This window comes from Staurois parvus, unplaced genomic scaffold, assembly GCF_062004578.1.
Source record: "Staurois parvus isolate SC_StPar_1 unplaced genomic scaffold, SC_StPar_1.0 ptg000649l, whole genome shotgun sequence".
Classification (NCBI taxonomy): domain Eukaryota; kingdom Metazoa; phylum Chordata; class Amphibia; order Anura; family Ranidae; genus Staurois; species Staurois parvus.
Window position 1 is genome coordinate 175,562 of NW_028318445.1, and position 14,548 is coordinate 190,109.

A 14,548-nucleotide genomic window follows, 5' to 3' on the forward strand; every position below is an offset into this window, starting at 1 on the left:
GTGAATTGGCTCCAGTCTAAATTGTCCCTAGTATGTGTATGTATGAATGTGAGTTAGGGACCTTAGATTGTACGCTCCTTGAGGGTTAGGGACCTTAGATTGTACACCCCTTGAGGGTTAGGGACCTTAGATTGTACACCCCTTGAGGGTTAGGGACCTTAGATTGTACGCCCCTTGAGGGTTAGGGACCTTAGATTGTACGCCCCTTGAGGGTTAGGGACCTTAGATTGTACGCCCCTTGAGGGTTAGGGACCTTAGATTGTACGCCCCTTGAGGGTTAGGGACCTTAGATTGTACACCCCTTGAGGGTTAGGGACTGATGTGAATGTACAATATATATGTAAAGTGACATGTAAATTGACAGTTCTATATAAGTACCTGGAATAAATAAATAATAGCAGTGCGTTTTGAAATCGCATTCATTCATTGTCATGGAATAAATCGTACTGCAGTTGCAGCAAACCGCATCTCCCGAAGCTCATCACCCTAAAAAGGAGCAGGAGCTTCTTTTTTGGGTGACAAGCTTCATTCGATGCGGTTTTCGCAACAATCGCAGCACTGCCACACAGCGTTTAGGTACCATTGAAAATGAATGACACCTGAACACGTGTGGTGTGTTTTACTGCTATTGCAGTGCATTTTGTGATCGCATTATTCATTGTTGTGGAATAAATCGTACTGCAGTTATGGCAAACCACATCACCTGAACACGTGTGGTGCATTTTACTGATATCGCATTCATTTGAAAATGAATGACACCTGAACACGTGTGGTGTGTTTTACTGCTATTGCAGTGCGTTTTGAGATCGCATTCATTTGAAAATGAATGGCTCCATTGAAAATGAATGACACCTGAACACGTGTGGTGCATTTTACTGATATCGCATTCATTTGAAAATGAATGACACCTGAACACGTGTGGTGCATTTTACTGATATCGCATTCATTTGAAAATGAATGACACCTTAACATGTGTGGTGCGTTTTACTGCTATTGCAGTGCGTTTTGAGATCGCATTCATTTGAAAATGAATGGCCCCTGACCATGCGTGGTGCGTTTTGCTGCTATTGCAGTGCATTTTGTGATCGCATTCATTCATTGTTGTGGAATAAATCGTACTGCAGTTATGGCAAACCGCATCACCCGAAGCTCATCACCCCAAAAAAGGAGCAGCAGCTTCTTTTTTGGGCGACAAGCTTCATTCGATGCGGTTTGCGCAACAATCACAGCACTGCCACACAGCGTTTAGGTACCATTGAAAATGAATGACACCTGAACACGTGTGGTGTGTTTTACTGCTATTGCAGTGCGTTTTGAGGTGGTATTCATTTGAAAATGAATGGCACCATTAAAAATGAATGGCACCTGAACACGCGTGGTGCGTTTTGCTGTTATTGCAGTGCATTTTGAGATCGCATTCATTCATTGTTGTGGAATAAATCGTACTGCAGTTATGGCAAACCGCATCCCCCGAAGCTCATCACCCCAAAAAAGGAGCAGCAGCTTCTTTTTTGAGCGACAAGCTTCATTCGATGCGGTTTGCGCAACAATCTCAGCACTGCCACACAGTGTTTAGGTAACACTAAAAGCGAGTGGCACCTGAACACGCGTGGTGCATTTTGCTGCTATTGCAGTGCGTTTTGAGATCGCAGGCAGAATTGCATTGAGATCCCAAAGCACCAGATGTGAACGCCCCGTCGATGAAGTAAAACACTTTCTTTACAGTATACCATTTGAGAAAAATGTATTTTATTTACAATTAAATATGAGACAAAAATGTTTTAAAGCACCATGAAAAAAAAAACAATAGAAAAATGTATTTCAAGAAAAAGTAAAATACAGAATTTGTTATCTCTATATATATATATATATAAAACCAACAAAATATTTAACCAAATGTCTATAAACAAGACAAGCATCTCTAATGACACAAATGAGCTGCATAGAAAATAGGCACAAAGGTGACCATATACAACGTAAAAAAAAGGGCGACCATTTACAGCGTCATACCCCGCTGCTGTGCGCTCTGCTGTGCCTGGAAAGATGGCGGAGGGTTCTGTGTGGTTTGTTTTGGTGATTTGATTGTTATGAAGGCAGCAGGACATCTTTATGTTGTGTCTTTTACCTGCCAATGGATATTGTGTCTTTCCTTTTTTTTTTTTATTCCAAATTGTATCCATGTGAAGTTATTTCTGATCTGTTCTGGTCCTTGCACGCGGTACTGACGTAGGAAGGGTGGATCCTCCTGGGGAATATGGACCGTATAATGGGGCACAATCACATGCGTAAAAATTCTTCTAGCTCCAAGGCTGCCAAATATTAAAATAATAGAATTCACTATTCAAGGGAGAGGTGTGATTTATGCACATATGCATGGAAAATGCTGATCAGTAATGCAGATTTTTGTATTTTTTATTATTATTATTTTTATTATTGCTCTAAACATGGTATTAGTTTACTGACATTTACATGCCTGTTTGTACAGGCTCATTGAAAGCAACAGGCTGCATTCAATTTGGTAGAAAAAAAAAGTCTAAACATTTTTGGTGGCTGTAGGCTCCATTCAAATATCATTGGTTCGAATCCCAACCACGGCACCACCTGCCTGGAGTTTACATGTTCTCCCTGTGCCTGCATGGGTTTCCACCAGGTACTCCGGTTTCCTCCCACACTCCAAGACATGCTGGAAGGTGAATTGGCTTCTGTCTAAATTGTCCCTAGTATGTGTCTGTATGAATGTGAGTTAGGGACCTTAGATTGTACGCCCCTTGAGGGTTAGGGACCTTAGATTGTACACCCCTTGAGGGTTAGGGACTGATATGAATGTACAATATATATGTAAAGCGCTGCTGAGTTTCCAAATGGTCAGTCCGCCCCTGTGTGTGTGTGTGTATGTATATATATTTATTTATTTCAGGTACTTGTATAGTGCCGTCAATTTATGCAGCGCATTCATACATACACATACTAGGGACAATTTAGACAGGAGCCAATTAACCTACCAGCATGTCTTTGGAGTGTGGAAGGAAACCGGAGCACACCCACTGAAGCACAGGGAGAACATGCTAACTCCATGCAGGAGGCGCCATGGTCGGGAATCAAACCCATGACCCATTTGCTGCAAAGCAGACGTGCTAACCACTAAGCCATATTAGTGGTTTTATATATATATATATATATATATATATACACAGTCAGGTCCATAAATATTGGGACATCGACACAATTCTAACATTTTTGGCTCTATACACCACCACAATGGATTTGAAATGAAACGAACAAGATGTGCTTTAACTGCAGACTGTCAGCTTTAATGTGAGGGTATTTACATCCAATCAGGTGAACGGTGTAGGAATTACAACAGTGTGCATATGAGCCTCCCACTTGTTAAGGGACCAAAAGTAATGAGACAATTGGCTTCTCAGCTGTTCCATGGCCAGGTGTGTGTTATTCCCTCATTATCCCAATTACAATGAGCAGATACAAGGTCCAGAGTTCATTTCAAGTGTGCTATTTGCATTTGGAATCTGTTGCTGTCAACTCTCAAGATGAGATCCAAAGAGCTGTCACTATCAGTGAAGCCATCATTAGGCTGAAAAAACAAAACAAACCCATCAGAGAGATAGCAAAAACATTAGGCGTGGCCAAAACAACTGTTTGGAACATTCCTAAAAAGAAGGAATGCACCGGTGAGCTCAGCAACACCAAAAGACCCGGAAGACCACGGAAAACAACTGTGGTGGATGAGCGAAGAATTCTTTCCCTGGTGAAGAAAACACCCTTCACAACAGTTGGCCAGATCAAGAACACTCTCCAGGAGGTAGGTGTATGTGTGTCAAAGTCACCAATCAAGAGAAGACTTCACCAGAGTGAATACAGAGGGTTCACCACAAGATGGAAACCATTGGTGAGCCTCAAAAACAGGAAGGCCAGATTAGAGTTTGCCAAACGACATCTAAAAAAGCTTTCACAGTTCTGGAACAACATCCTATGGACAGATGAGACCAACATCAACTTGTACCAGAGTGATGGGAAGAGAAGAGTATGGAGAAGGAAAGGAACTGCTCATGATCCTAAGCATACCACCTCATCAGTGAAGCATGGTGGTGGTAGTGTCATGGCGTGGGCATGTATGGCTGCCAATGGAACTGGTTCTCTTGTATTTATTGATGATGTGACTGCTGACAAAAGCAGCAGGATGAATTCTGAAGTGTTTCGGGAATATTATCTGCTCATATTCAGCCAAATGCTTCACAACTCATTGGACGCTTCACAGTGCAGATGGACAATGACCCAAAGCAGACTGCAAAAGCAACCAAAGAGTTTTTTAAGGGAAAGAAGTGGAATGTTCTGCAATGGCCAAGTCAATCACCTGACCTGAATCCGATTGAGCATGCATTTCACTTGCTGAAGACAAAACTGAAGGCAAAATGCCCCAAGAACCAGCAGGAACTGAAGACAGTTGCAGTAGAGGCCTGGCAGAGCATCACCAGGGATGAAACCCAGCGTCTGGTGATGTCTATGCGTTCCACACTTCAGGCTGTAATTGACTGCAAAGGATTTGCAACCAAGTATTAAAAAGTGAAAGTTTGATTTCTGATTATTATTCTGTCCCATTACTTTTGGTCCCTTAACAAGTGGGAGGCACATATGCAAACTGTTGTAATTCCTACACCGTTCACCTGATTTGGATGTAAATACCCTCAAATTAAAGCTGACAGTCTGCAGTTAAAGCACATCTTGTTCGTTTCATTTCAAATCCATTGTGGTGGTGTATAGAGCCAAAAATGTTAGAATTGTGTCCACGTCCCAATATTTATGGACCTGATTGTATATATATATATATATATATATATATATATATATATATATACACATATACATATAAATATACATACGTATACATATATATATACATATATATATATATACACATATATATGTATATATATATATATATCGCGCTGCGTAAATTGATGGCGCTTTATAAGTACCTGAAATAAATAAATGTTTTTCAGCACACACCTGATCACTAATCGCACAGAAATTAGTAGTTTTTTAGAGCGAATCTGTGCTTTGCCCACACAGGGTGAAGCAACAGGTTCTCTTTAAAGTCCCCAGCAAGCACATACATTTCCATTGTCTCCTTGCCGCTCCCATTTTGAAGAGAATAACTAGTACTTCTGGGGACAAAGGAGCATCTGACACACTCCCCTTTCTGTCATGTGACCGTGTTGCTGTTTGGGGATTGGACAAGGGCTGTAATATTGAGGTGGAGAGAAAGTCCTCAGCTCTGTGTAAGCTCTAGCTGGAGCTTACATAGAGCTTTCTTTCCTCACTATCAGTGGCTGAATGGAGTGGTGAGGAGGAAAGATAAGTATGCACTGCTGGGGAGGGAAGTACTAAGGCAAACCTGCAGATCTTCCCTAAATGGACAAAGCACAGGTTAGCTATAAAGCAACAGAATAGACATCTTCATAAAAATCAAGCTGGTCATCCATGGATCAAAATTTATACGGTCTACCAGGGACCAAGTGAATTTCAATTCATGCAAGAACACCCTAGTTGTACACTAGTCGATCTACTGATCAAATGGTGTACAACCAGCCTGTAAGGTTTTTCCCAAATGATTAGCGCTTCCGGCTATAGTCCACCAGCAGCACCGGGGATTTTTTTTCTAGTAGGAACGCAGTTCTGGCACCTCCAGCACTGGATATATGTAATGGCAAGGGGTGCTGGGAAGTGCTGGAAGATCTACTGTTGCTGGCTGCTTAGGAATCTATTGTCACTGAAGGGGACCAATTTTCTTGTGGTGGTCTATAGTTGCAGGGGAGGTCAATTGTTGCTGGTGGGGGGGGAGGCCTATTGTTGATGGGAGTCCATTGTTGCTGGAAGGGAACTACTGTTGAGAGAGGGATCTACTGTTGCTGGCTGCTGGAGAGTCTATTGATGTTGGCTGCTGGGAGATCTGTTGTAGCTGCTGGAGGTCCATTGTTGCTGGGGAGTTATGTTTTTGGGGGCCGATTGTTGCTGGAGGAATCTACTTATGCTGAGGGGCTCTATTGCTGCTGGCAGCCGGGGATCTGTTTTTCTGCTTTTCTTATTATCATTTTCATAAATTCATTGATGCTGGCTGCTGGGAGATCTGTTGTAACTGCTGGGGGTCATTTTTTGCTCTGGAAGTATTTTGTTTTGGGGGTCCATTGTTGCTGGAGGAATCTATTTTTCTGAGGGGATCTATTGTTGCTGGGGATCTGCTTTTCTTGTTTTTTTCATAAATTCATTGATGCTGGCTGCTGGGAGATCTGTTGTAGCTGCAGGGGGTCAATTGTTGCTTTAGAGGTATTTTTTTGGGGGGGTCCATTGTTGCTGGACAAATCTATTTATGCTGAGGGGAAAGATTGCTGCTGGTAGCCGGGGATCTTTTTTTCTTCTTCTTATCATTTTCATAAATTCATTGATGAGGGGATCGATTGCTGCTGGTAGCCGGTATTGTTTTTCTGCTTTTCTTAGTATCATTTTCATAAATTCATTAATTCTGGCTGCTGGTAGATCTGTTGTACATGCTGGGGGTCTATTGTTGCTGAGGAGCTATTTTGTTTTGGGGGTCCATTGGTGCTGGAGGAATCTATTGTTGCTGGGGTGGTGTTGAGAGGTCTATTGCTGCTGGTAGCCAGGGATCTGTTTTTCTGCTTTTATTAGTATCATTTTTATAAATTCATTGATGCTGGCTGCTGGTAGATCTGTTGTACATGCTGGGGGTCCATTGGTGCTGCAGGAATCTATTGTTGCTAGTGTGGTGTTGAGAGGTCGATTGCTGCTGGTTGCTGGAGATCTATTTTTCTGCTTTTGTTATTGTTAACAAATTCCATACAAATTATTTAGCACCAGAAATTAATACTTGGCTTTGTATTCTCTAAAAGGAGAGGTACTGGGAAGAGGGTAGGGAGTGGAACCAAGGGGCGGTGCTCGGACGTGGGTAGTGGGCGCAGACAAGAATTGACTGGGAAAGAGTGAGTTCCTGATTCTTAAGAAGCCCCAAGCAACACTAATCATTGTGTTCTGCAGGCAAGGAAGGCTCCCGGCCGGCAGAACACTGTAGCGCTGAGGGAGAGAATCCAACAGTCAGTGTTTGACAGAAAAGTCGAGAAATATTTTTTCCATCCACTCATGGAGAAAGGAAAGAGAATTGCATAATCTATTGCCTGCCTTTGATTCAGACAGTGACAGATCGGTGTACAAACATCTGCTGTCCTTGGTGCTGAAATGAGCTTTTGTTCTTATAATGTAGCATTTGTTTTAGGTTAAAGGGTACCACGTCCCAAAAACAAAAATGTAATATTTGCTGTCCTACCGGTCTGTTAAATATATACTTGAAAAATAAAACAATCCTGTTGGACCTGACAGAAATCTAGTGAGTTTCCTGCGCTCCCTGCCAGAGCTGCATTGTTTTCAGTAACATTGTTCCTAGGTATCTCTGAGAACTACAGAACCACATCCCTCACATGATATGGACCAGTGGTCTCCAAACTGCGGCCCGAAGGCCGGATGTGGATCTTTGCTTGTTGTTGTCTGGCCCTTGGGGCACTATTCCAACCATTGACTCCAATGTGGGGCACTAACAATGGGGCATCATCCTTCTCTTGACACCAATGATGGGGTGCTATTCCTCCCACTGACTCCAACAATAGGGTGCGATTCCTCCCACGGACACCAATGATGGAGCACTATTCCTCCCACGGACACCAACAATAGGGTGCAATTCCTCCCACTGACACTAACAGTAGGGTGCAATTCCTCCCACTGACACCAATGATGGGGCACTATTTCTCCCACTGACACCAACAATAGGGTGCAATTCCTCCCACTGACACCAATGATTGGGGCACTATTCCTCCCACTGACACCAACAATAGGGTGCAATTCCTCCCACTGACACTAACAATAGGGTGCAATTCCTCCCACTGACACCAATGATGGGGCACTATTCCTCCCACTGACACCAACAATAGGGTGCAATTCCTCCCACTGACACCAATGATTGGGGCACTATTCCTCCCACTGACACCAACAATAGGGTGCAATTCCTCCCACTGACACTAACAAAAGGGTGCAATTCCTCCCACTGACACCAATGATGGGGCACTATTCCTCCCACTGACACCAACAATAGGGTGCAATTCCTCCCACTGACACGAACAATAGGGTGAAATTCCTCCCACTGACACCAATGATGGGGCACTATTCCTCCCACTGACACCAACAATAGAGTGCAATTCCTCCCACTGACACCAACAATAGGGAGCAATTCCTCCCACAGACACCAACAATAGGGTACAATTCCTCCCACTGACACCAACAATAGGGTATAATTCCTCCCACTGACACCAACAATAGGGTACAATTCCTCCCACTGACACCAACAATAGGGTACAATTCCTCCCACTGACACCAACAATAGGGTACAATTCCTCCCACTGACACCAACAATAGGGTACAATTCCTCCAACTGACACCAACAATAGGGTACAATTCCTCCCACTGACACCAACAATAGGGTACAATTCCTCCCACTGACACCAATGATTGGGCACTATTACTCCGCCTACTGACCACATGCGCTGTCTAAATCTGTAAATCCTACTGACCATCAGGTTTGAGACATTGTGGACTCCCATTGATGCTGGGGCGTTTTCTACTCCTACTGGTCACAGTCCGGTCCTCCTAAAGTTTGAAAGACCATAAACTGGCCCTTTCTTTATGAAGTTTGGAGACCCCTCATATGGACAATGTGAGAGTGACAGGGTTCTGTAGTTCTATCTTGTTTTGGTTTTCCTAAACAAGTGTTGTCACCCTATGATAGGCAACGTTACTAGCAGGATTGTCAAGTGAAAACACCTGAAAAAAGGGAACTAATGCAGCCACCACATCTAAGTACTGGCAAGCTGCATTATATTGCATTTTTGCTTTTGGGTTTAGATACACTTAAAAGCAAACCCATACCAAGATAAATACAGAGATGCCAATGCTGACTATCTTCTGAAAATGCTGGTTGCCTGGCTGTCTCTGGTTTCTATACCTTCTGTGACATGGACAAAGAAAAATCTTGCAGATCAGAAAGGTCAGAATGAAGTCTCATTTCGTGATTAATGCTTTGTCCTTAAAGTGTTACTAAACCCCGGACCCTGCATTCACTATATCCGCTCTCCCCGGACCCTGCATTCACTATATCCGGTCTCCCCGGACCCTGCATTCACTATATCTGGTCTCCCCGGACCCCGCATTCACTATATCTGGTCTCCCCGGACCCTGCATTCACTATATCTGGTCTCCCCGGACCCCGCATTCACTATATCCGCTCTCCCCGGACCCCGCATTCACTATATCCGGTCTCCCCGGACCCTGCATTCACTATATCCGGTCTCCCTCGACCCTTCATTCACTATATCTGGTCTCCCCGGACCCCGCATTCACTATATCTGGTCTCCCTGGACCCTGCATTCACTATATCCGGTCTCCCCGGACCCTGCATTCACTATATCTGGTCTCCCTGGACCCTGCATTCACTATATCCGGTCTCCCCGGACCCTGCATTCACTATATCTGGTCTCCCCGGACCCCGCATTCACTATATCTGGTCTCCCCGGACCCCGCATTCACTATATCCGCTCTCCCCGGACCCCACATTCACTATATCCGGTCTCCCCGGACCCTGCATTCACTATATCCGGTCTCCCCGGACCCTGCATTCACTATATCCGGTCTCCCTCGACCCCGCATTCACTATATCTGGTCTCCCTTGACCCTGCATTCACTATATCTGGTCTCCCTAGACCCTGCATTCACTATATCTGGTCTTCCCGGACCCTGCATTCAATATATCCAGTCTCCCCTGACCCTGCATTCACTACATCTGGTCTCCCCGGACCCCACATTCACTATATCCGCTCTCCCCGGACCCTGCATTCACTATATCTGGTCTCCCCAGACCCTGCATTCACTATGTCTGGTCTCCCCGGACCCTGCATTCACTATATACGGTCTCCCCGGACCCTGCATTCACTATATCTGGTCTCCCCAGACCCTGCATTCAATATATCCGGTCTCCCCGGACCCTGCATTCACTATGTCTGGTCTCCCCGGACCCTGCATTCACTATATCCGGTCTCCCCGGACCCTGCATTCACTATATCTGGCCTCCACGGACCCTGCATTCACTCTATCTGGTCTCCCACAGTACACACAACATGGAATGCAATTATTTTAGTAAATATAAACTGCTAAATCCCTTTTCTCATCAGAAGTATATAACAGTCTTGGGACTTCTATCAGTGTCCAGCAGAGTACTGGTTAAATCTTGTAGGAGAAGTTTTCTTTCTGCTCTGGAAGATGCAGAACCCCTGACCTCTGCCTGGCCCCGTGCTGATCACATGCACTCTCCCAAGACAAAAAAAAACACTCGCTAGCAATACACACCAAACTGAGCATGTGCAAAATGCTTACAGGTTGGTCTGTCTTATCAGGAGATAAGAGGTGGTCGCTTGAATAAGGGGAGGAACAGAGAAGACAGGATCAAACTGCCTTTTTACACAATATAGAGGATTACCCCCTTAGGTTCCACACTGAGTATAACAAGCATGCGTTGCTGCATATACAGACTGATTGTACTGTTGTAGGTTTAGTAACACTTTAACAACTGGATCAGCAAAACAGCCGCCAAACTAGCATTTTCAGCTTCCAGTATAGGTTTCCTTTAAAGGATCTGCTTCTGAAAATGTCAGTTGCCGTGTTTCATGTGTTTTTTTTTTTTGTTTTGTTTTTTTATTCCTCATTCAGACTCACCCAGGTATTGAATAGGTATAAAAGTAGGAGTGGCCACAGGTCCAGATATTGACCATTCTTCCCCATATGTATGAGCAGTATGTATGAGCATTATAACCCTACGGACCAGGGGCCGACTGACAACTCATGGGGCCCCTGGGCAATAGGGGATCATGGGGCCCCTGTGTCCTTGCCCAAACTCAAAAAAGCCTATGAAAAAGGTACCAGGGGCATCTCATGGGGCCCCCTACCTACCCCGGGCCCTCGGGCAGTGCCCGAGTTTCCAAATGGTCAGTCCTCCCCTGCTACGGACCCTCCAATCTGTATATTGTTTTCAGAATCTGCTTTAGGATTGTGTTATCTGGTCGGTTTAGATGAAAATAATAATTCGCATTGATCAGGGATCTTCAGGGGTAGTTACAAGAGTTTCTGTGTGGAATGACTGATATCAGGTGCCCAGTGAAGACTCCTCTGGCGGCAGCGATTATAGCAGCGTGATCTCGCTGGGTGGCAGAGTCAGGCGTTTGTCGCGACTTTGCAGTAGGTTCTCTACATGTACAGCAACCACCCTGCACAGCTCCAGGCCCTGTAGGAAAGAAAAGTGAGGTGAAAAGGAGAACGTTCATTGAATACATACTGTAGGGACAGAAACATGGGACACACAGTAAGCTGATATCTGAAAAAGGGGCTTTTTAAAGTCATGAATTCACATCTGGACCAGCCTACCGAATATACCAAGGCAAAAAATTTTTTTATAGTTTGAGATGGCGTGGGGACTACTGTACTGCACTGCTGGGTTTTTGAAGCTCATTATTTTCTCTTTGAAGACCGATTCATGTCCAGAACGCTCTTCAGCAGGAGCGGACTGACCATTTGGAAACTCGGGCGCTGCCCGAGGGCCCGGGGTCAGTAGTGGGCCCCATGGGATGCCCCTGGTACCTTTTTCATAGGCTTTTTTGAGTTTGGGCAAGGACACAGGGGCCCCATGATCCCCTATTGCCCGGGGGCCCCATGAGTTGTCAGTCCGCCCCTGGTCTTTAGAGAACATTTGACAAGCAGCAAGTAGGTGTTATATCGCCGACTCGCTGTCTGCTTTAACCCCTTGATCCAGGTACCAGCGCGCTGCATTCACACAGTTGCGGCCCGCTTGCAGATGGCCTCATTCACTCAAAAGCGACAGCTGCTTCAATTCCTGCTGTAGTATGTGGCATGTGTACACCCCCAGCCTCCACCTCTGAAGCTAAAAAGGGTAGCAGCTAGGGGGACTGTAAAAGCGCAGCACTACTGCAGGGTTTTACTGCCCATCAGCCATTAAGCCCTGGTTCACACTGATGCGGTCCGTAATCTGCAGCATTTTCAGTGCAAATTCAGAATTGCACCTCGTTCATGTGAACCGATACGGGTGTGTATGTTAAGTTAACAACACCCCGAAAGCGGTCCGCAAAACACGGTGCGATGTGCAGAATCGGATCGCATAGGTGTGAATATCCATCCGATCTGATTCTAGTGAGGACCCAAATAAGGGTCCTGCATGTTTTTGGTGCGGGTTCTGAGCGAATAGTGCCAAACACTGGCTCCAATCGCACCGCACACAAATCACATGTGATTTGCACAGGAATGCGGTGCGGTTCCTGTGCGAATCACATGCGACATACCGCACCGCACATATGTGAACCCTCTGTAAAAGAGAAATATGGGATGGCTTTTTTTTTTCCCCAAAATCATACTTACCTAGGTGGATGCTGCATCTGTCCCCACCAGCTCTAAGTGTGAGAACTCAGCGATCACATGACCGCTGATTGCTGAGTTCTCACCGCAGCTGTGGGCAGAGAGCGATGACTGTCAGTCACCACTCTGCTCTGCCCCTGTCCCCACTGAAGCGCTGGGCTGTGGAAGGGGAGGGAGTGGCTAGCTCGGGTTCTCAGCGGCTCACTGAGAGGCTGAGCCAGGTACCACTCCTTTAAAGTCAGGATCTTTCCCCATTCTGGACCAGATGAGTGACGTCAAAAAGGTCACAGGTATGCAGAACAGACTGTACTCCTGTGATCCACAGGAGAAGTACAGCCAAGATGTACGGTTGTACTTCCCCTTTGATGCCTTACTGCTAATCTGTTAGAGGTGTTTGCCCTCACGTCCTGTCCTGCTGACAATGGTTTAGATAAATAGATTTCGGCTGGTGTTTTGACTTTCCATGCCTTTTTTGTACCTCCCTTTCTTCATGTGTTCAATACTTTTGCCCAGTGTCATTCCATTTTATTACATATACCTTCATTTCTGAACTTATTTGTTTTGGTTTATTTGTATGTATGGATTGCATGGGTTGTACCTGACAAGTGAAACATTTTTGTCAATAGCACCTTTAGAAATATATTTTCTGTGTATTTGTGTATGTATGTAATATATGTGTGTGTATATATATATATATGTATATAAAAATACATACAGGTGAAGCTCGAAAAATTAGAATATCGTGTAAAAGTTCATTTATTTCAGTAATGCAACTTAAAAGGTAAAACTAATATATGAGATAGACTCATTACATGCAAAGCAAGATAGTTCAAGCCGTGATTTGTCATCATTGTGATGATTATGGCTTACAGCTCATGAAAACCCCAAATCCACAATCTCAGAAAATGAGAATGTTGTGAAAAGGTGCAATATTCTCGGCTCAAAGTGTCCCACTCTAATCAGCTAATTAAGCCATAACACCTGCAAAGGGTTCCTGAGCCTTTAAATGGTCTCTCAGTCTGGTTCAGTAGGAATCACAATCATGGGAAAGACTGCTGACCTGACACCATCATTGACACCCTCCATAAGGAGGGAAAGCCTCAAAAGGTAATTGCAAAAGAAGTTGGATGTTCCCAAAGTGCTGTATCAAAGCAGATTAATAGAAAGTTATGTGGAAGGGAAAAGTGTGGAAGAAAAAGGTGCACAAGCAGCGGGGATGACCGCAGCCTGGAGAGGATTGTCAGGAAAAGGCCATTCAAAAGTGTTGGGGACTTTCACAAGGAGTGGACTGAGGCTGGAGTCAGTGCATCAAGAGCCACCACACACAGACGGATCCTGTACATGGGCTTCAAATGTCGTATTCCTCTTGTCAAGCCGCTCCTGAACAACAAAGAACGTCAGAAGCTTCTTACCTCAGCTAAAGAAAAACTGAAGCGAAAACAAACAAAAAGCGCACCAACCTTGCGCATTACCTCAGTAAGCCAAAATGTATTAGTTACAGAATAATACTCACAAACAATGAAGTATATCAAGCATGGAAGTCCTCAAAGGGACTAGGGATAAAAGCAGCCTGCGCGAGTCCCATCATAGGAGTGGACACTCAGGGTACAGCTGACGTGTTTTGAAGGGCGTCCCTTCTTCCTCAGAGCTTCTGAGTATTATTCTGTAAGTAATAAATTTTGGCTTACTGAGGTAATGCGCAAGGTTTGTGCGCTTTTTGTTTGTTTTCACTTCACAGTATTGGTCGGGCTTCCCTAGCCTTTGAAGCTGCACAACCCCATATGCACTGGTGGTAGAAACTTTCAAGTCCTGGTTCCATCTACCTACTCCAGGTTGGGTCACAGAGCGCAAGAGAGTTCGTTTTCTTCTAAAGAAAAACAGACCTGGTTTGTTGCTCAGTGGTCCAAAGTCCTCTTTTCTGATGAGAGCAACTTTTGCATCTCATTTGGAAACCAAGGACCCCGAGTATGGAGGAAGAATGGAGAGGCACAAGGACCCC

At 44.7% G+C, this 14,548-nt stretch overlaps 1 protein-coding gene across 1 annotated transcript in view; it reads right to left on the reverse strand.

Moving 5' to 3' along the window:
• Window positions 1-9,813: 9,813 nt before the first annotated feature.
• The window catches only part of MYO15A (myosin XVA), a 162,140-nt gene continuing 157,405 nt past the window's right edge, over window positions 9,814-14,548 (reverse strand). The window contains exon 64 of the mRNA XM_089694083.1: window positions 9,814-11,407. Coding sequence (XP_089550209.1) covers window positions 11,306-11,407 — 102 coding nt within the window. The 3' untranslated portion in view covers window positions 9,814-11,305. The remainder of the gene's footprint in view (window positions 11,408-14,548) is intronic.